At 48.2% G+C, this 22,742-nt stretch overlaps 2 protein-coding genes across 4 annotated transcripts; one reads left to right on the top strand and one right to left on the bottom strand.

The window, feature by feature from the left end:
- The first annotated feature begins 1,562 nt into the window (after nt 1-1,562).
- LOC145540980 (CMRF35-like molecule 5) lies at nt 1,563-9,222 on the top strand. 3 transcript variants are annotated; one of them, XR_014078679.1, is made up of 5 exons: nt 1,563-1,703; nt 4,449-4,778; nt 6,111-6,198; nt 7,577-7,680; nt 8,198-9,202. XR_014078679.1 is itself a non-coding variant. In XM_081576140.1 (4 exons), exons 1-4 carry the CDS (start codon nt 1,646-1,648, stop codon nt 8,331-8,333), a joined length of 612 nt encoding a protein of 203 aa, XP_081432266.1. In that variant the 5' UTR covers nt 1,563-1,645; the 3' UTR covers nt 8,334-9,222. The 3 variants fall into 3 exon arrangements, 1 of the variants encoding a protein (XP_081432266.1); XR_014078677.1 differs by having other exon boundaries at nt 7,405-7,680; XM_081576140.1 differs by lacking the exon at nt 7,577-7,680 and having other exon boundaries at nt 8,198-9,222.
- Nucleotides 9,223-11,583: 2,361 nt separating this feature from the next.
- LOC145540828 (CMRF35-like molecule 5) lies at nt 11,584-17,326 on the bottom strand. Its single transcript, XM_081576011.1, has 3 exons — nt 17,152-17,326; nt 13,631-13,960; nt 11,584-12,312 (listed from the first exon to the last, which is right to left on the bottom strand). The coding sequence occupies exons 1-3, from the start codon at nt 17,204-17,206 to the stop codon at nt 12,281-12,283; spliced, it is 417 nt and encodes a 138-aa protein (XP_081432137.1). The 5' UTR covers nt 17,207-17,326; the 3' UTR covers nt 11,584-12,280.
- Between the last annotated feature and the right edge of the window lie 5,416 nt (nt 17,327-22,742).

Raw genomic sequence — 22,742 nt, 5'->3', positions numbered from 1 at the left:
AAGGGGATGACAGAGGATGAGATGGTTGGATGGCATCACCAACTCGATGGACATGGGTTTGGGTAGACTCCGGGAGTTGGTGATGGACAGAGATGCCTGGCGTGCTGCAATTCACGGGGTCGTAAAGAGTCGGACACGACTGAGCGACTGAACTGAACTGAACTGAGGTGATATCTCACTGAGTTTTTATTTGCATTTCTCTACTAATTAGTGATGCTGAGCATCTTCTCATGTGCCTGTGTAGACCATTGGGATGTCTTCTTTGGAGAAATGGCCGAGACCTACTTTTAAGAGAAGTGGAATTTCAGCCAGGGTTAAATCCTCAGCCACAACCAGTGATTCAGGACACACGCTTCCTGGAGGGAAACTGAGGCCCTGAGACCAGTGCACTTGAGCTCCTCACCGCTTGCCCAGGTGCCCTGAACCGTCAGGGTGGGCAGAAGAGGCCCGAACACCCGTTAGAAGACAGTGGCTCCCCTGCTGCGGATGAGAAAATGAGCTCCTTTTGTCACGACCATAGGGTGTGCCTGGGAGTGGATCTCAAGGCACAGATCCCGGAGGTGGAATCTCATGCTGACCGAGGAGGAGTCTTTCGACCTGGGACGCGCGCGTGCGCGCACAGACACACACACACACACACACACACACAGCATGGGGACATTCAGCACACTTGCCAAGCCTGGGGAGCTGGGCCCTGTTCACCGCTGGGTAGCTCTTAGCAGCACGGAAGCCACAAAACCACACATTACGTGAAATAAACAGAACTGACCAGGAAAGAGCAAGGAAGAAGGGGTCAGAGGCTCAGAGATACTCTCCTACTAAAATATGACAGAGAATAGGAGAGACAAAGAATCAGTCCAGAGAGGAGGGGCACAGGGAGCAGGGGACACGGGGGGACCCGAGGGCAGGGGAGCGGGTCACCCAGGAGACAGAGAAAAAGCAGTGCCTGTGCAGGGCGCTGACCAGCAGCCAGGAGCCGGGGGGCACGTGCAGACATGGGAGAGGAAGCCTCCGGGCAAAACGAGTGAAAGGAAGAGGGGCTTCTCCTTTCTGATCCTCCTCCAGGGCGGCCTCTACTCTGCAGTGACTCAGGACCTCAAAGGGAGCCGACCCCAGGGAGGGGCAGGGGTCAGGCTCAGGGCAGGAAGGTAGTCTGAGATGCAGGATGGGGGTGCTGCCTGCAGGGAGGGGAGGGTGGGGCTGTTTCTGCAGCGAGGCTGGGCCTGAGCCCCGAGCTCTGCCTTCTCCCCCAAGTGCAGACCCAGTTGAGTCCATTCCTGCCTCCGACCCCTGCTCTGGGGTCCTCTCTCCTCACCCACCACCAGCTCTGCCCTCTTCCCCCAGCAGCGATGTCTCGGCTCCTCGTGGGCACACCCACCCGGACCCAGACCTCTTGTTCTCCTCAGAGGCACAGAGGTCTGGACACAGCTCTCATCAAGTGCTACAATTCATCCTCTGAACGAGAGACACCCCTTTCTCCTAATATGTAAAATGCAGAAGTAGGTGCTGACAGTGGGAAGTGAACCAGAGACAAGAGCAAAGGAGATTCAGGAAATTCTCTCGAGGCTTGAGGGACATCAGGCGTGTCCACTTCTGACCTTGGCTTCGGGTCCTTGAAGGGACCGAGAGCTCGTGAGCTCTGAGGATGGGAGGCAGGACCATGTGTCTGCTCCCGGCTCTGTTCCTACTTGTCGTCATCCCAGGTGAGTGGGGCGGGGCTTCAGACACTGCAGTGACTGAGGCAGGAGATCCTGAGAGTCTGTCCTGGGGCAACATGGCAGGGAACGCAGCAGGGTCCATTCGTTCATCTAGACACTTATTTGTTAGTCAAATATCACGTTTACTATTAACACCTCACAGGTTCTATGTTAGGTGCTGCGAAACAGGACACAAAATGAAACCAAAGTGTCCCCCCTTTTAGGACAGAGTTTTTCAACCTTGGCCATTTTACCCAAACAGATGAATGAATGAAAATGGGAGTAATGAAGGAATCCACTCCTGAAGAGCTTTTTAAAAGGCTCTATTTCTGGCTGCACTGGGTGGTGGAGGTGCTCAGGGTCTTTCTCTGCGTGTGGTGCGCAGGCTTCCCGTGGCAGTGGCTTCTCTGGTCGCAGAGCACAGGCTCCAGGGTGTGCAGCCTCCACGGCTGTGCTGCAGGCGCGGAGTTGCCCGCCGCACCCACGGAACAGGGAATCTTCCTGCACCGGGTTGGAACCCGTGCCCCTGCATTGGACCATCGGGGAAGTCCTTAAGGTTTTTATTGTGATTTTTTCCCCACTATTTTGTTGTTTTGGGCATCCCTGGTAGCTCAGATGGTAAAAAAATTTGCCTGCAAAGTAGGATATCCTGATTCAACCACTGGGTTGGGGAGATCCCCTGGAGAAGGGAATGGCAACACACTCCAGTATTTTTGCCTAGAGAATTCCATGGACAGACCATGGGGTGGCAAAAAGTCAGACTCGACTGAGCGATAACACTTTCACTTTATTTTGCTCTTTAGACGTTTTCTGAGCATGCGGAAATGTTTCACTTCTGTTTTGTTAAAATTTCTGGCTTAGTTGAATTATATCCAGAGAACATTCTCAATGACTTCAGTCCCTGGAAAATTTCAGTGACCTATTTTGCGGCAGGTCTCTTTAACGGTCCATTTTTGTAAATGTTCTCTACGTGCTTTAAAAAAACGTGTTGTTTGAAGTTGTTAGATCGGGTTCCACATGCTTCTAGCTGCATCTCAAACTCATGCTGAACAATCACGCTCAATGTTTATTGACTGTAAAGAAGTGGTCAGAGTTTCTGTGAATGGGTTTGCACTTGCATGCATGCATGCTAAGTTGCTTCAGTCGTGTCCGACTCTTTGTGACTCCATGGATTATAGTCTGCCAGCCTCCTCTGTCCATTGGATTCTCCAGGCAAGAATACTGGAGTGGGTTGCCAAGCCCTCCTCCAGGGGATCTTCCCGACCCAGGGACAGAACTCCTATCTCCTGCAGCATCTGCATTGCAGGCTATTCTTTACCCCTGAGCCAGGGGGGAGCTCCGGGTTTGTGTTGACTTAAGTAAATTTAAATAATGTTTAATGGAGGTCTGATTTAAGTTATTTCCAGTGCTCTGAGTGGATTACACAATTTCAATTCATTTCAGCTCAGTCGCTCAGTCGTGTCCGACTCTTTGCAACTCCATGGACTGCAGCCCACCGGGCCTCCCTGTCCATCACCAACTTCTGGAGTTTACTCAAACTCCGGTCCGTTGAGTCGGTGATGCCATCCAACCATCTCATCCTCTATCATCCCATTCTCCTCGCACCTTCAATCTTTCCCAGCATCAGGGTCTTTTCCAATGAGTCAGTTCTTCACATCAGTTGGCCAAAGTATTGGAGTTTCAGCTTCAACATCAGTTGTTCCAATGAATATTCAGGACTAACTTCATTTAGGATGGACTGGTTGGATCTCCTTGCAGTCCAAGGGACTCTCAAGAGTCTTCTCCAACACCACAGTTCAAAAGCATCAATTCTTCGGTGCTCAGCTTTCTTTATAGTCCAACTCTCACATCCATACATGAGTGGAAAAACCATAGCCTTGACTAGACAGGCTTAGACTGAGAATAATGAGCAAGTGAGTTCTGTCCCAGAGCAGATGGTTGCAGAGAAGAGAGAAATGGTTATATCAGTTTACTCAGTATTGATCTCCTGATTGAATCATTTCCATTAGATCTAATAAAAACTTTACAAGACACCTGAAGACATACATAGCTGTTGCTCTGTTTCATACCTAACCCGTCCTTGCTCTTATCCTACAAAAGCACTTCTCCCAGGAATTTGGGAGTGGAATTTACAATTCAGTGAACATAATGGGATGTGTCCTGTATGGAGTCCATAGCACGTGGAGCCCCAGTAGCAACCACTGCTTTGGTCAGCTTCAAAGAGGCCCCTGCCAGTACATTTACTACACCATACCCAGTTTACCACAGTTTACTGGTTTACTACATAATAACCCGTAGAAACAGCCTCCCCACAGACATGTTAAGGGGGTGTTTCAGCTGGACCTCCTGAGGTTGTCAGGGCAGAGTCATCTTCTGTGGAAATGGGTCCTCTGGTCTTTCCTCCCCATCAGAGCAGAATAACACAGAGATGGCTGCAAATGGACCTGCTGGAAATGGAAAGACTTACTGGCCCCAGACAGGGGAAGTGGGGTTAATTACAGGAAGTTACTCTTGCTCTGTGTCAATATTTGTATTTCTTCGAGATCTGCAGTTGTGCTTTATGGGATTTTCTTGGTGGCTTTGACTAGAATTTTGAAGGGCAAAAGGTCCATCTTATGGAAAGTGTATTCCTTCCTTGACTGTTACTCAGCTCAGGAGACCCTTGGGTCTGGTTGAACTATTCACAATGCGGGAGGCTGTGGCCCTGCCCCCAGGGCGGGAGGTGACAGGTACATGGATTTGTATTTCCAGGCTCATCTGCCATCTTGGGCCCCAGAGCAGTGAGAGGTCAGGAGCAGGGCTCACTGACTGTGCGGTGTCGATACGACCCTGGGTATGAGACCTACGTGAAGTGGTGGTGCCGGGGGGCTGACTGGGGCAGCTGCCGGTTCGTTGTTAAAACCACTGGATCAGAGAAGGAGGTGAAGAAGGGCCGCGCGTCCATCAAGGACAACCGGAAGGACCTCTCGTTCACCGTGACCATGGAGAAGCTCAGGCTAGACGATTCAGACACTTACTGGTGTGGGATTGAGAGAACTGGAGCTGACCTGGCGAACCAGGTAGACGTGACCATTGACCCAGGTAAGAGTGTGTGGACGTGTGGACGTGTCTCTTCAGGGCCTGCTCTGTCCAGGGACCCAACTGCCCCTCAGAGTGAAGGTCACAGGGGTGGGGGAGTCCTGAGGTCTCACGGAGCCCCCGCTGACCACCTGGGCTGGGGGGGGCAGGGCTTCCCCTCGACGCTCTCCTGGCTCCAGGGCCTCCTCCGGGACGGGATCAGGCTTTCCCGGCACATTGTTTTCCTGTGCACAGTCAGTGCCTGAGTCTGTTCCCAAGGAGATGAAGGTGGTGGTCCCAGTTTCAGTCTGTGGGCCAGAGGAACCCTCTTCTGTGGGACCTGGAGGCCCTGATTCCTGCCAGTGCTTTCCTGGGACCCCTGCTGCCCTGGGGGTGTTCCTGCTCTTTCTGGAATTCAGTGTTGGGTCTTCAGACCTGCCGTTCCCACCCGGTGTTCCATATCCTATTTCAGGGGAAAGACCCAGCCCAGTGGGAGATGCTGTGCTTAATTTCGGGGTCTAGGACTCCACAGTCAGAAGGCTGCATTTCTGATGCATGAAACCCCATCAGGAGCCATTTATACATTTGCGTTGAATGACACTCTTCCCAAATCCATCTAGAAGGCAAACACTCCTGGGCGTATTAGCTGAGGCACCCTGGTTTGACAGATTTTGTCTGTTGAGCTCTGCTTCTCCTGACCCATGGACCAGGCAATACCAGCTCACTGGGAACCTCTGGCAAAGAGGGGTGGGCACACAGTCAATTGCTCCCCTATGCATACACCTGGAACCTGTGAGGCTCATTATACTTGCAAAGCAGATCAGGTCATCTGCTTCAATCCTGAAAACATTCCTGAGACGGACCATCCCCATCGTGGGAGCTTATTAACTTCCAACAAGTACAGGCTCTTCCTGAACCTCGGGATTTTGCTCAGGGCTGGTCCTGACCTTTGAAGTCCCAGATCTTGGCTATGTCAGCTGCCTGGTAGACTCCAATCTACTCCTATCCTCGTAGTAAATAAATGGGGGAGGCCCTGGCTGAGGCCCCGTCATAAGCAGCTGGAGCATTTGAATTCAGCTGACCTCCAGCTGCCCTTGTCCTGAAGCGACCCAGGGCCCTTCTAACCTCCCGGGACCTGTGCCAGCCCCACTACCTTTGAGGCTCTGAGTCTCCTGGAGGCCAGGGAGATATGAGCAGTCCGGGTTGTCGGCCCCTCCCTTGGTCCTGCTCCAGACTCCTCAGGGCAGGGAGGCCCATGCTCCCTAAAACCCCATCTGACAGACTCACAGCCATGTTCAGGGTGGCGGGTGGGTGAGCAGGCAGAGTGGTGTGTAACCTGGTCTGTATGTCTTACAGCACCTACATTGTTGATCTCCACCCCTGCCACCTCCAATGCCAACATGTTCACGGCATCACTTGCCCCAGAAGAGAATCAAGGGCACCTGTAAGTACCAGTTAGGTCTTTTGATCTGCATGAGATGTCTGATTCACTCATTTATCCAACAGATAAGCAGTGAGTACCCACTCCTGCCCATCCCTTTTTAAAAAAGAAAATCAATTATTTATATCAGTTTTTTGGATATGCTCGGTCTTCATGGCTGTGCACGGGCTTTTACTAGTTGTGGCCCTTTGGTCCCCTACTGTGACCAACTCCCGCTCTGACAGTAGGTCATCCAGCTCTGTCGAGAGGGCAAGGACTCTGGGCTCTCTTCCCACTTGCTCCTGGGCCACAAGTGTCCTTGGAGCCTCCGGAGCCTTCGGCCTGGGCTCAGTGCCTTCTGCAGGCGTGGTGCTTCCAACATTCATCCGTCCCATTTTTACGAGGTGAACTTCTTCACGGCCTGCACCGTGTGGGGCTCGAGGACACAGACAGGGAGCATCTCCTGCGGAGCTCAGAGACGGAGACGCTGAGTCTGGGACTCGGTCGGGACGGCAGCCAGTGTGGATGGCACGGCTGGTGTGTGTGGGCCACAGCGGGGCTCTTGGTGCCGATTCTGGGAGAGCAGGGAGGGCCTGAGTGAGTCCTGTTTTCCCCACCTTCTGCTATGGCAACAGCAGTGACACTCAGGTCTCCTGGCGGCTCTCAGAGGCTTTTCTGTCATTATTCTATTAATTCTTTGCCCCTGCCTCCACCCCTCATGAGAAGGAACGGACAGAGAGGCACGTCCCACATTTACAGAGGAACAAACAGTCTCACCCACGCCCCTTTTGCCGTGCCCAGCCCTTGCAGCCAAAGGGGCTTTCTGTACGCTGTGAGGTCCCTTTCACTTCCTCCTTCTCTCTCTCTGGCCCTCTCTGCTTCTAGATGTGCCCCGTTTCCTATTGCTGGGCGTTCACACAGAGTATCTGTGGGCCATCCCGCCGCCTTTTCCCCCCAGGAGCACTTGCCTTCCCCGTCACTTTTGCTCTGTGTTTGGAAAGTTTCTTTCTACCGAACTGCTGTGAATCAGTGATCACTAAGGAATAGCTTCACTGAATGGATCAAAGGCACCCGTGAGTATCAGGTAGGGCCTTTGATGCACACGAGATGACCGTTTCACTCATTTATCCAACAGTTAAGCATTGAGCACCCACCCCTGCCTATTCCTGTTTTCCCAGTTAATTAATTTATTTATTTTTGCCTCCTCTGGGTCTTCATCGGTGTACGCAGGCTCTCTCTAGTTGTGGTCTGTGGACTTCTCATCGCAGTGGCTTCCCTTGTTATGGAGCATGGGCTGTGCGGTGCATGGGCTTCAGAAGATGTAGCACATGGGCTTGGTTGCTCTGCAGCATGTGGGATCTTCCCAGACCAGGGATCCAACGCATGACCCCTGCATTGGCAGGTGGATTCTTTATCACTGGACCACCAGGGAAGCCTGCCCATCCCTGTTTTAGGAATACAAGGGGATATGAGGATTATTCAAATATCCGGCTGTCTGCCTTCCAGGTACTTATATTACATAATTAACGTACCAAACAGAGTTAAGTGATTGATTGATGACTTTATTTGACAAATTTCTGTGAAGAGTGAATAAGGGATGATTCTTGCATTAGCTTGGCTGCCATAACAAAGCAACACAGGCAGCTTACACAACATTAATTTTTCACAACTCCGGAGGCCAGAGTCTTCGATCAAGGTGTCAGCAGAATTCCTTTCTTCCAAGGTCTCTCTCCTTAGCTGTGTAGACGGCCGTCTTCCTCGCTGTGGCATCACGTGGTTTCCCCTTTGTGTGTGTCTATGTTCTTGGCTCTTGTCCTCCTGATGAGGACACTAGTCCTTTCCTGCCCAGGAGAGCAGCAAGGGTAAGAACAGTGAGACATAAAGGAGAGTCTGGGGGTGAAGGCCGTTGTCACCCTGGCGTCAAGGCTGGCCCTCGTGTAGGTTATTGGAACCCAGGCACTGGGAGAGCTGGGAGGAGTGGGCCTGGGAGGGAACTCACTTCCTGTCCCCGCGTCCCCCACAGGCCCCTGCTGGGCAGCGTCCACTTCCTGCTCCTGGTCTTCCTGAAGGTGCCCCTGCTCCTGGGCATGCTTGCTGCCATCCTCTGGGTCAACAGGCCTCTGAGGAGCTCTGCGGGGAAGCCCCAGGAAAACCGATAGCCCCCACGGGTCTTCAGTGTTGTCCAGAGAGAAAGACCCTCAAACAGAAGAGAAAGGCATTTTTCTCAGGCAATGACGGTGGTCAGCGGCGACTGTGGTTCTCGAGGCAGTGTGGCCCCCTCGCTTCAAGAATCAGTCCCCTAGTCCCTGGAAACCTGCTGCTGTGATGCTCGGGCCTGGCTCTAGTTTCCCCCTTCCCTGCACAGCGTCTGGCCTTCTTCGTCCTGAGGCCTCCAACAGAGGAGACACTACAGGAAGGAATGGAAGAGCAGATGCGTTCTTCTGGGCCCAGTTCCTTGGAGGACATCAGTGACCTCAAGTCTGTGTCGCACACAACGTAATGCACTTGTTTCTGCCTTGTATGTGGCGCAGGGCTTCAGCCAATTGTGGGTTTGAGATTCTCTGAGTGTGTGCTCGATTGTTTCTGACTCTTTGTGACCCCCTGGACTGTAGCCCACTAGGCTCCTCTGTCCATGGAATTCTCTAGACAAGAATACTGGAGTGGGTTGCCATTTCCTCCTCCAGGGGATCTTCCCATTCAGGTGTTGATCCTGTGTCTCCTGCATCTCCTGCATTTGCAGGTGGACCACTGAGCCACTTGGGAAATTCTAAGCCCCATGAAAATAGAAAAACTGTGCTAAACACTGAGAATGCACTAACTGCATGTGCAGACATGAAACTGTAAGTGGACAGAGGGGCTTTGCTCGTGGTCCAGTGGTTAAGAATCTGCCTTGCAGTGCAGGGGCTGTGGGTTCGATCCCTGGTTGAGGAACCAAGACCGTGCAGTGCAACGAAAGATTCTGCATGACTTAAGGAAGAATCTGGGGGGTGATGCTGCCAAAGAAATAAAGAAAATCTTTTCTTAAAAAGTGGTCAGAAGACTCTGGCATCCCTGCCCTGATGTACTTTATGTTTGTGTGAATTGAGATTCTAGTACCAGCACCATCCCTCACCACACCTGAAGATGAGAACGACCTCACAGCCTCTCCTTGTTACCATAAGTCCCCGCCCCGTTAATATCTCCACATTTTCTTCCCTCTCTTGAATGTATTCAGTTTGGCTGTGACTCTCACTTGGGGTCTGCAAGGAGATCCTCCATGCATTTTGGGGACGGTGGAGTAATCCATCAGTGAGACCCTGGAGTTAGAACAGATCAGTGGCTGTGAGCTAGGGTGGGCTGGGGAGGGTGGGGCTTGGATAAGACTTTTTATTCTCAGGAAGATCCCTAGACTAAGAGTCCTGGGATATGAATTAAGCTCTTCCTGTTGGTTCATTGTGGAAGAAAGAGGCAGGGCCTTAGGGAGCTAGTTTAGGAAAGGTCAACTGTTTTCTTCTAAAGCTAGAGGCCAAACCTTGAGACCTTACCCCCTGAGAGGTGAGGGGCATGTAGGAGAGAGACCAGTGTTTCAGCCTCCTGTCCTGCCATCCAGCTGAAGATTTTGCCTTCACATAGCTAAAGGTCCGGTGGGAAATTGACTGTATTTAAAGACAAAATGAGGTTGGGGAGGCCCACCCCAGACTTCCCAAAGACTCTGCTGACACAAGGAAACATCAGAGGGACCATGTGTGGGGGCCCCAGCTTGACTACCCCAGAGGATAGAGTTATCACGTTTAGCAAATAAAATTGCTGGACCCTTGGGGCTTCCCTGGCTTCCCTAATGGCTAAGAGTCCAACTTCCAATGTAGGGGATGTGGGTTCGATCCCTGATTGGGAAGCTAAGATCACACACACCTTGTGGCCAAAAAAGCAAGAAATATAAAAAACAGACGCAATATTTCAAACCAATAAAACTTTAAAGTGGTCTACATTAAAAAAAAATCTTGGAGAAAGCTCCACAGGACACTCAGTTATAACTGAAGTTTGGCTAAACAACAAATACTTTGAAAATATAAGCATATCCTGTGAAATATTGGGAAAATACTTATAGTAAAAATTGGAGGTTCCATTGCAGTAGGACTGTCAGGCTTGTCTAGTTCCAAGGAAGGCAGAGTGGGTGCCATCAATGATCAAAATGGGGACACGGTCTTTTTCAAATTCTTCTACCTGAGCTGAGCATGTCCTGCTCTGAGAGGCTAAGACAGTCATCTTCTTCTGATCGCACACACCCTCTCCTTCCCTCACTCACACCCGTACCCATGGCCTCAGGGAAGGGTTTGAGGATTCATTTTTATAGTTTGCATAAGAATGAAGGGGATCCTGAAACCTCAGTCCCCCAGCAACATGATGCAGGAAGGAAGAGTCCTTATCTGGGTCAGCGGTCACTTTAACTCAGACCCCCAGGGTCCACTTTGATTCTCTCAGCCCCACATGGGTAAGTGTCTGCATTGTTTTCCCTGAGCTCCTCCAGATGGATTGAGAAGCTGGAGCTAATGTGTTGAATGAAAACTATGCAGATTATAGAATGAAACAATGCCCTTTGCAGCAACATGGTTGGACCTAGAGATGATGATACTAAGTGAAGTAAGCCAGAGAAAGACAAATATCATATGATATCACTTATATGTGAAATCTAAAAAATGATACAAATGAACATATAAAAAACAGAAACAGATGAAGAGACTAAAAAAACAAGCTCATAGTTACCAACGGGGAAAGGAGGGGGAGGGATAAATTAGGAGTTTTCGATTAACATATACACACTACTATACGTAGAACAGATAACCAACAAGGACCTACTTATAGCACAGGGAACGCAACTCAGTATTTTGTATTACTAATAACCTATAAGGGAAAAGATTCTGAGAAAAGATATATTATGTACAACTGAATCACTTTGCTACACAGCTGAAATTAACACAACATTGTAAATCAACTATACCTCAATAAAAAATTTAATTAAAAAAAGAGTTTGAAAACCCCAAAATAAAAAAAGGAATATGCAGGTGATAACCCTTTGAATGCGAAGGTACAAGCAACTCACACTGGGTCAGCAGGTAGCTGACTGTCGGCATCCAAATGTCTCACTTTGGGAGTGAAACCCGGGAGGTCCTTTTGGCTGAAGTTGTTTAGTCGCTCAGTCGTGTCCGACTTTCTGCGACCCCGTGGACTGTAGCCCACCGGGCTCCTCTCTCCTTGGGCTTTCCCAGGCAAGAATACTGGAGTGGGCTGCCATTTCCTTCTCCAGGGGATCTTCGATACCCATGGATTGAACCTGCATCCCTTTGCATTGCAGGAGGATTCTTAACTGCTGAGCCACCAGGGAAGCCTTTAATTGAAGGCACAGTGCCAGTACACCCAGACGAGGGAAGTAGAGTCAAAAGATTTATTACTTACAGATCTCAAAAGAAGGGTTGAGGAGGTGAGGTGGGGTGGCAATGAGCCAAGGAAAGGGCAGTCCTCAGTCCCAGGTCACGAGAGAGCAGGAGACAGAGAGCAGGGTAGCAAGCACCTGTTACTTAATAGGTGGTTAGGGCAGAGGCCGCTGATTTTCTGCAGCCTTAACTCGAAGTGGTTATTTTTCAGAATGTATTTGGCTGCTCTGGGTCTTAGTTGCAGCAGGCAGGATCTTTAGTTGCACCATGTGGGATCTAGTTCCCTGACCAGGGATCAAACCTGGACCCCCCGCCATGGGAGTGCAGGGTCTTCCCTGGGCCACCAGGGAAGTCCCTAAGTGGTTATTTTTAAAGGTGCCCTGGGAGCAGTAAAGCAGGAACTTCTGGTGGGAATCTTAAACTCAGATCTTTATCTGAATGAGAAGGGTTATCTTCCTATACAATGCCTAGGTAGAAAGTCAGAAAAACAAATGTTTTTCTCAAAAGATGATCTTCTCATCAGCTGTGGTCGTGGTGAACACGCGTTTGTTCTGATTGAAGCACGCGGTTCGCCGTCTCCTCCTGCTTGGACGCCGTGGTTTGAATTAGGAGGATACAGTGCTTCTGATCAGCGTCTCCACACCACCACTTCACACGGTTCTCCCACCCTGGGCCATGGTGACAGTCAGTGGTCACTAGCTCAGGAAAAAGTAGGAGGGAGAAAATACTGGAAAAAAAGAGAAAAAGTTAATGAAGTAGAAAATCAGATAAAATAGAGAAGATCAACAAAGTCAATGATTGCTTTTAAAAAAAAAGCCCTTGAAAGATATTTACAATATCTTTGACGGGGGTCTGAATAATCAATAATGAAAAGGGAGACATCACTATACATCCTGCACATGATAAAAAGCTAATAAAAGGATAAGATGATATGGGGCTGCGATAATAAAATGATACTAAACAAATTTATGCCAATAAATCTGAAACTTTAGAAGGAATAACAATCTTTAAAAAATAATATACTAAAATTAGCACCGAAAGAAATAGTAAAGCTGAATAATCTTACTACTATTGAAATAAATCAACTCCATTATTAAAAATCTCCCCCGAATAAAGTGCTAGATACTTATTAAAGTTCAATGTCAATTTTCACTAAACATTGAAGGAAGAAATAATGTCTATCTTCTATATTAAAAAAATTCTGGAACAAAGGAAAAGAAGATGCAAGTCCTAATCCATTCCATAAGACTGGCATAACTTTGATGCCAACCTGACAAGTCAGTGAAAGGAAGAAATATGACAGGCAGTTGTCATTCATGAGTGTAAATGCAAAAGTCTAAAACAAAGCATCTGTAAACCGAATCCAGAAATATGTATGAAAATTCATGCCTCATCACCTATTTGTGCTTATGCCAAGCAGGCACAATTGTTTGAACATTAGATATCAGTAAATGTGATGCATTGTATTAATGAAGTAAAGAGAATATCATATGATTGTCAGACCTGGTAGATTGTACTTGGTAGATTTTAACGCGCTTTGAGTGTGGAGGCCTTTCCAGATTCAAGAATAAACCATAGCACTCTTACTGTGCTGGGTCGTTCCCCCCGAGATGGGATATGGAACAGGGGGTGGGCATGGCAGCTCTAAAGTCTCAGACTTAAACTCTGGAAAGAGCAGGAACACCCCCAGGGCAGCATGGGTCCCAGGAAAGCACTGGCAGGAATCGGGGTCTCCAGGTCCCACAGAGGAGGGACCCACCGGCTGACACTGGGACCACCACCTTCATCCCCTTGGGAACAGATCCAGGCACTGACTGTGCACAGGAAAACAATGTGCCGGGAAAGCCTGATCCCGTCCCGGAGGAGGCCCTGGAGCCAGGAGAGCGTCAAGGGGAAGCCCTGCCCCTCCCAGCCCAGGTGGTCAGCGGGGGCTCCGTGAGACCTCAGGACTCCCGCACCCCTGTGACCTTCACTCTGAGGGACAGTTGGGTCCCTGGACAGAGCAGGCCCTGAAGAGACACGTCCACACGTCCACACACTCTTACCTGGGTCAATGGTCACGTCTACCTTGTCCCCCAGGTCAGCTCCAATTCTCTCAATCCCACACCAGTAAGCGTCTGAATCGTCTAGCCTGAGCTTCTCCATGGTCACAGTGAACGAGCGGTCTTTCCGGTTGTCCTTGATGGACACGTAGTCCTTCTTCACCTCACTCTCTGATCCAGTGGTTTTAACGACGAACTGGCAGCTGCCCCAGTCAGCCCCCCGGCACCACCACTTCACGTAGGGCTCCCACCCAGGGTCGTATCGACACCGCACAGTCAGTGAGCCCTGCTCCAGACTGCTCCTGGTTCTGGGACCCCAGAGGGCAGATGAGCCTGGAAATACAAATTCATGTACCTGTCACCTCCCGCCCTGGGGGCAGGGCCACAGCCTCCCGCATTGTGAATAGTTCAACCAGACCCAAGGGTCTCCTGAGCTGAGTAACAGTCAAGGAAGGAATACACCTTCCACAAGATGGACCTTTTGTCCTTCAAAATTCTACTGGGTCAAAGCCAATAGAAAAGGAAAATCCCGTAAAAGCACAACTACAGATTAAAGAAGCAAAAACGTTGACCCAGAGCAACAGCAGCTTCCTGTAGTTCCCCCATCTTCCCCTATCTGTAGCCACTAAGTCTTTCCATTTCCAGCCACGTCTGTTTGCAGCCATCCCTGTGTTACTCTGGTCTGATGGGGAAGAAAGAGCAGAGGACCTATTTCCACAGAAGATGACTCTGTACTGACGACCTCAGGAGGCCCAGGGGAAACATCCCATCACCCAGCTCTGGAGAAACTGTTTCTAATGGTTCTAACTGTGTCTACTGGATCTATAGTAAAGCAGTTTGGTAGGAACACCTTTGAAATGGACCAAAACAGTGATGCCGATCGGTCTCCCCATGTTCTGGAATTCTTATTACCCAGATCCCATTTCTTCCTATTGAATTGCTTCGGTTGCTTTGTCAAAAATCAAATATGTGAGTTCTTTATTGATGTTCCATTCTGTCCCATTGATCCATTTGTTTGTGCTTATGCCAGTCCACAATGTCTTGAATACTATCGCCTTGCAGTAAGGCAGGTATTATAGAATGAAACAGCATTTTCTTATAATATATGTTCTTCTTGTTCTTTCTTTCATTTTCTCACTTTTGAAAGATTTAGGGTACAGAGAAATGTTTCTTTATTACAAGAAAAACACCCCGTGCATAATGAAAAGTGGCGTCAGTGTTAGAGCCTGGGAGGGAGTGAGGACCATGGACATCTGGAGAGATGTACGAGAGAGTCCATGGGCTGCGGTGAAAGATTTTGACTCAGTGAAGATCCTTTGTGCTACAACTAAGACCTGATGTGGTGGTGACGTGTGAGAGCTCAGTTGTGTCTGACTCTTTGAGACCCCATGGACTGTGCCCGCCAGGCTCGTCTGTTCATGGGATTTCTCAGAGAAGAATACTGGAGTGGGTTGCCATATCCTCCTCCAGAGGATCTTCCTGACCTAGGGATCGAACCTGCAGTTCCTGCATTGCAGGGAGATTCATTACCACTGAGCCACCCGGAAAGCCTCTAAGGCCTGACACAGCAAAATAAATAAATAAATAATTTCAAAATATACAGTGAGTCTTCCTATAGTTTTATGTTGTCTATATCAGATCAGGTGTTTTTTTTAAAAGGACTTCCTCCTTCCCATCTCAAGTTTTATTGTCTGTAAACCACTTTCAGGTGTATTTTTATGGCCTGTAAATAATTTTCAGGTTTACTCTTTTTTAATATTTAGTGTTGTCTTTCTTCCGTGATGAAGAAATTTTTTTCATAGTTAACCTCATAAGAAACCTCAAAAGCTCATCTTCCCTCAAAGAGCAGCATGTAGCTGTCTAGTTCCCTGAGGCTCTGCTTGTGAAATTCAAAATCTGGGGCCTATTTGCATGCATCTTCTCTACTACGTTCTTTTTTTAAATTTTTGGCCATGCCTTGTGGTATATGGTATGTGGGATCTTACTTCCCCGACCAGGGATCAAACCCATGCCTTTGCAATGGAAGTGCAGAGTCCCAACCACTGGACCAGCAGGGAAGTTCCTCTGCTATTTTCCTCTAGCGTTATCTCACCCTTCCTGGGTGGCTCAGCTGGTGAGGAATCCTTATGCAATGCAGGAGACCCTGCTTCGATTCCTGGGTCAGGAAGATCCCTTGGAGAAGGGATAGGCTACCCACTCCAGTATTCTTGGGCTTCCTTGGTGGCTCAGATGGTAAAGAATCCACCTGCAATGTGGGAGACCTGGGTTGGATTCCTGGGTTGGAGAGATCCCCTGGAGGAGGGCATGGCAACCCACTCCAGTATTTGTGCCTGGGAAATCCCACGGACAGAGGAGCCTGGTGGGCTACAGTCCATGGGGTCTCAGAGAGTCGGACACGACTGAGCAACTAAGCACATCATCTCACCTTGATATTCACCGGGTGAGATATTCTCATAGCTCACACAACAGTCTAGGTACTCCAGCACTATTGCAACAACGCGGTCAGGCCCCTGCGTCCTTGCTCATTTTACACTAGTCTCTGCCCAGCATCCCTGTCAAGGCCCCTCCGCCCGGGAGCCAGCTGGGACTCTTGTCCGTCCTTCAGTGGCACATGAAGCCACACTCTCCTGGCACAATGTGCTACAGTGTGTATGAGACATTACAGATTGTGTTGCTTGCCAATGCATCTCCTGACCTGAGAACACTGCAGATCAAGAGTCAAGAGGAAATCCTCTGTATCAGATGGGGACCAGGCAGGTCCTGGAGGCACCAGCTGGTCGCATTCATGAGTAGACCAGATCCTGTGATCTGGGGCGTCAGTGGACCGAAGAAGAAAGGCACGCGGCTGGATCAGATGGTTCTGCGTGGTATGCTGAACCTCCTGTAAGTGAATGGCTTCAGCACTTGGATAAATGTAGGGGCGACCTGAAAGCAGCTGTTCTCACGGAAGTGTTTTGCCATCACTCCCTTCCCCTGCTCCCAGAGGACATTAGGCTGGGTCTGGAGACATTTTTGATTATCACTGGGGGAGGAGGTGCAATTGGCATCTGGCAGGTGGAAGCCGGGAATGCTGCTTAACACAGGAAGGTCCCTACAACAAAGAATGATCTGGCCTCAAGTGTCCACAATGTCAAGGTTGAGAAACCCACCATAAACCAAGCATGGAAGAGGGGAACTTTTTTTTCTAGTGGATATAACTTCAAGCAATGGACATGGTTGCTAACTCTGCCTCAGCGGGGAGACGGCCAGAGGAATGAGGCTGCGTGGTGTCCTGGGCAGGTGCTAACACTCCTCTGAATGATCAAGGAAGTTGATACTGTGTTCACAGTCAAAAGTTCCAATGTGGCTTTTCTCAAGAGCCTGCTAGAGAGAATTCCCTGGAGGTGCAGACTTTCTCTCTCTCTCTGCATAGACACAGAGACAGGGTCACAGTAAAAAGTTGCCTATCTGCAAGCCAGGACGGAACCTCATGATCTGCCGCCCAACCTCAGTCACCCCAGTGTCTGAAGCCCCACCCCACTCACCTGGGACGACTGGAAGGAGCAGAGGCAGGAGCAGCCACGTGGTCCAGCCTCCCATCCTTGGTGGTAACACACGCTCAACACCCTTCAAGGATGCAAAGCCAAGGTCAAAAGTGGGCACCCTGGATGCCCTTAAGGTTTAAGTGAAGCTGCTTGAATCTCCTTTGCACTTGTCTCTGATTCACTTCCCACTATCAGCACCTACTTCTGCATTTTACATATTAGGAGAAAAGGGTGCCACTCTTTGAGAGGAGGAATTGCGGCAAGTGATGAGAGCTGTGTCCAGAAGGACAAAGACAAACACCATATGATTTCATATATAAAGGAAATCAACCCTGAATATTTATTGGAAGGACTGATGCTGAGGCTCCAGTACTCTGGCCACCTGATGCGAAGAGCCGACTCATTGGAAAAGACACTGATGCTGGGAAAGATTGAAGGCAGGAGGAGAAGGGGGTGATAGAGGATGAGATGGTTGGATGGCATCACCAACTCAATGGACATGAATTTGGGCAAACTCAGGAAGATAGTGAAGGACATGGAAGCCTGGCGGGCTGCAGTTCGTGGGGTCATAAAGAGTTGGACACGACTTACCAAATGAACAACAACAAGAATCATGTATGTGTGGAATCTAAAATATGGGACAAATAAACATATCTACAAAACAGAAACAGACTCACAGATACAGAGAATAGGCTTGTGGTTGCCAAGGGGAGGGTGGTTCGGGAGGGAAGGACTGGGAGTGTGGGTTCAGCATATGTAAACTATTTTTTTGTAGGATGGATAAACAGCAAGTATATTCTACAGTATAGCACAGGGAACTATATTCAATAACCTGTGATAAACCATAGGGGGAAAAGAATATATATATATATAAATTCTATATGTGTATAACTGAGTCACTTTGCTATACAGCAGAGATTGGCACAACGTCGTAAATCAACTATACGTCAATTAAAAAATGAAATTGAAAGAATCATTTTAAAAAATTAGGCCCCAGCCTGATCTATAGCACAACTGTTCTTCTTGTTAAAGGAAACGAGGGTCCCTCTAACTGCTGAGAAGGAGATGCATAGATACTTACCGAAGGCGAGAACAGAACAAGGACTGGCATCTAAACAGGATTAACAGGATAAGATGGAGCCAGAGCTCGGCTTGATGTGCCCCCAGCCTCCTGACTCTGTGATCGGCTCTAGGTCAGAACCAAGATGGGACTGAAAGAAGGAACAGAAGGGCACATGGCACACACACACATTCACGGTATTGAAAGAGTTGTGTGTGTGTATGTGTGTGTGTGTGTGTGTGATCAGACACTCAGTCATGTCCGACCCTTTGCGACCCCATGGACTGTAGCCCACCAGGTCCCTCTGTCCATGGGGTTGAAAGAGATATACCTTTCCATTTACTCATATTTCTATCTCTCAATAGAATTTTAAAGTGATTAATAATACAAACATATTTCCCATATGAATCACCCTGTGATTCCTAGATTCCTGAGATTCTTAGAATGAATCAAACTTGATCATATTGTATCATTCTTTTAAAATACTTCCCCAAATTTATCTTTGATTTTTAAATATAAGAGCATTTGCATCAATGCCTATCAATGAGATTGGACTATATTTTCTTTCTCATAAGTGTTCTCTTGGTCAGGTTGTCATATCAGTATTATGCTGACTTCACCCCAAAACGTTCCTTCTTTCTTGATGGCCAAGAATGGTTTCCATAGTGTTGAAAGTATCTGTTCCTTGAAGCTTTGGAAGGACAAATCACTGGGGTTTGTCCATCATTTTGAGGGTTGGAGTGGGGACTGAAGGAATAAATAGCTCCTTGGTAACATTCTCATATTTTTCCATAGCATTTTTAAGAAAATAATTTTATTTATTTGGCTGTTCTCATTGCTGCGTGGGCTTTTCTTTAGTTGCAGAGAATGGGGGTTGTGCCCCAGGGGCGGTGCACGAGCTCCTCATTGCTATGGCTTCTCTTGTTGTGAGTGTGGCTCTAGGGCACAGGCTCAGTAGTCGTGGCCCATGGGACACATGGGATCTTCCAGGACCGGGGATCGAACCCATGTCTCCTGGGTTGCCAGGAGGATTCTTTACCACTGAGCTATCAGGGAAGCCCTTTCTACAGCATTTTGAAGATTTCTATTTCATCTACAGTAAGCTTAGGTGGTGTATATTTCCCTAGGAAATTGCTGGTCTAATCTCAGTTTATGAGCATACTTGTAAATATTTTTTCAAAATGCTCTCGTGAGATTCTTTTAATTTTCTCTTTATCTGAGAATATTCTCTTTTCTAATTCTTCTGTTGTGTTGTCTTTTCTTCCCACATTTTCCTCCACTCCACAAAAGGTCAGTGCTCGGGTTTGTTCATGGTTTTACTGGTCTTCTGTTTTCACTTCAGTTCAGTTCAGTCGCTCAGTCGTGTCCGACTCTTTGCGACCCCATGAACCGCAGCACGCCAGGCCTCCCTGTCCATCACCAACTTCCAGAGTTTACCCAAACCCATGTCCATCGAGTCAGTGATGCCATCCAACCATCTCATCCTCTGTGGTCCCCTTCTCCTCCTGCCCCCAATCCTTCCAAGCATTAGGGTCTTTTCCAATTAGTCAACTCTTCACATCAGGTGGCCAAAGCATTGGAGTTTCAGCTTCAACATCAGTCCTTCCAATGAACACCCAGGACTGATCTCCTCCAGGATGGACTGGTTGGATCTCCTTGCAGTCCAAGGGACTCTCAAGAGTCTTCTCCAACACCAGTGTTCAAAAGCATCAATTCTGCGGTGCTCAGCTTTCTTTACCGTCCAACTCTCACATCCATACATGACCACTGGAAAAACCATAGCCTTGACTAGATGGACCTTTGTTGGCAAAGTAATGTCTCTACTTTTCAATATGCTATCTGCTGCTGCTGCTGCTGCTGCTGCTAAGTCGCTTCAGTCGTGTCTGACTCTGTGCGACCCCATGGACTGTAGCCTACCAGGCTCCTCCGTCCATGGGATTTTCCAGGCAAGAGTACTGGAGTGGGGTGCCATTGCCTTCTCCAATATGCTATCTAGGTTGGTCATAACCTTCCTTCCAAGGAGTAAGCATCTTTTAATTTCATGGCTGCAATCACCATCAGCAGTGATTTTGGAGCCCCCAAAAATAAAGTCTGACACTGTTTCCACTGTTTCCCCATCTATTTCCCATGAAGTGATGGGACCAGATGCCATGATCTTAGTTTTCTGAAGATTGAGCTTTAAGCCAACTTTTTCACTCTCCTCTTTCACTTTCATTAAGAGGCTCTTTAGTTTAGCTTTTCTGTTTTAAAGTTCACTAAATTCTGCTTTTATCTTTTTGAGAGAGAGAGAAAGAAAGAGAGAGAGAGGGGGGAGAAAAATCTTTCTCTTGTAATAAGGTCACCATCCTCTCAGAACAGGGCCCCACCCTCATGACCTCATCTAACATGTTTACCTCCCCAGGACTCATCTCCAAATGCTGTCCCCTAGAGGGTCAGGTCTTCAACATATAAACTGGGGTTGAAAGGAGACACAGCTGTTTGGTCCATGATGGATGACTGACAGACATCTTAAAACTTAAATCAGGGACTTCCCTGGTGGTCCAATGGTAAAGACTCGGCGCTTTCAATGTGGTGGGTGGGGTGAGGTGGGGCGGGGCTGGGTTCAATTCCTGCTAGAGGAACTAGGATCTCACATGCTGTGTGGCCCAGACAAAAAATTTAAAGACAACAATAACAACAAAACAAGTCAGACTCGGATCTTCATCCCCAAACCTGCTTTTCCCACTTCAGTTTATTTCGATTCCATTCCTCCCATTGCTCCCCAAACTGGAGCCATACTCCTGACCCCTATCTTTTGCTCATACACCATATCTGATCTGTTAAAATATCTTTCCTTCAAAATACCGATCTCCAGGATCTAACCACTCCCTCCCCTGCTCTTAATTTGAGAGCCAGTCATCATCGACTCTTGGACTTCTGCAGACTAACTGGTCTCCCAGTTCTCAATTTAGACCCCCTTCCTCATCTGAACAGTATACTCAGTTCAGTTCAGTCGCTCAGTCATGTCCGACTCTTTGTAGCACCGCAACCCCATGGACTGCAGCACTCCAGGCCTCCCTGTCCATCACCAACTCTCGGAGCCTACTCAAACTCATGTCCATTGTGTCATTGATGCCATCCAACCATCTCATCCTCTGTCGTCCCCTTCTCCTCCTGCCTTCAATCTTTCCCAGCATCAGGGTCTTTTCAGGTGAGTCAGCCCTTCGCATCAGGTGGCCAGAGTATTGGAGTTTCAGCTTCAACATCAGTCCTTCCAATGAATATTCAGGACTGATCTCCTTTAGGATGGACTGGTTGGATCTCCTTGCAGTCCAAGGGACTCTCAAGAGTCTTCTCCAACACCACAGTTCAAAAGCATCAATTCTTCGGCTCTCAGCTTTCTTTATAGTCCAGCTCTCACATCCGTACATGACTACTGGAAAAACCATAGCTTTGACTAGACAGACCTTTGTTGGCAAAGCAATGTCTCTGCTTTTTAATATGCTGTCTAGGTTGGTCATAACTTTCCTTCCAAGGAGTAAGCGTCTTTTAATTTCATGGCTGCAGTCACCATCTGCAGTGATTTTGGAGCCCCCCAAAATAAAGTCTGTCACTGTTTCCATTATTTCCTCATCTATTTGCCATGAAGTAATGGGACTGGATGCCATGATCTTAGTTTTCTGAATGTTGAGTTTTAAGCCAACATTTTCCCCCTCCTCTTTCATTTTCATCAAGAGGCTCTTTAGTTCTTCTTCACTTTCTGCCATAAGGGTGGTGTCATCTGCATATCTGAGGTTATTGATATTTCTCCCGGCAATCTTGATTCCAGCTTGTGCTTCATCCAGCCTGGCATTTTGCATGATGTACTATCGCTCACCTAGAGCCAGACATCCTGGAATGTGAAGTCAAGTGGGCCTTAGGAAGCATCACTACGAACAAAGCTAGTGGAGGTGATGAAATTCCAGTTGAGCTATTTCAAATCCTCAAAGATGATGCTGTGAAAGTACTGCACTCAATATGCCAGCAAATCTGGAAAACTCAGCAGTGGCCACAGGATTGGAAAAGGTCAGTTTTCATTCCAATCCCAAAGAAAGGCAATGCCAAAGAATGCTCAAGCTACCTCACAATTGCACTCATCTCACACACTAATAAAGTAATGCTTAAAATTCTCCAAGCCAGGCTTCAGCAATACGTGAACCGTGAACTTCCAGATGTTCAAGCTGGTTTTAGAAAAGGCAGAGGAGCCAGAGATCAAATTGCCAACATCCGCTGGATCATTGAAAAGCAAGAGAATTCCAGAAAAACATCTATTTCTGCTTTATTGACTATGCCAAAGCCTTTGATTGTGTGGATCACAATAAACTGTAGAAAATTCTGAAAGAGATGGGACTACTAGACCACTTGACCTGCCTCTTGAGAAACTTATATGCAGGTCAGGAAGCAACAGTTAGAACTGGACATGGAACAACAGACCACTTGACCTGCCTCTTGAGAAACCTATATGCAGGTCAGGAAGCAACAGTTAGAACTGGACATGGAACAACAGACTGGT

Source organism: Giraffa tippelskirchi, chromosome 3 (assembly GCF_054371585.1).
Source record: "Giraffa tippelskirchi isolate mGirTip1 chromosome 3, T2T-mGirTip1v1.2.pri, whole genome shotgun sequence".
Taxonomy (NCBI): Eukaryota; Metazoa; Chordata; class Mammalia; order Artiodactyla; family Giraffidae; genus Giraffa; species Giraffa tippelskirchi.
Note: the sequence above shows the minus strand (reverse complement) of the source record. Positions and strands in the feature narration are given on the sequence as shown.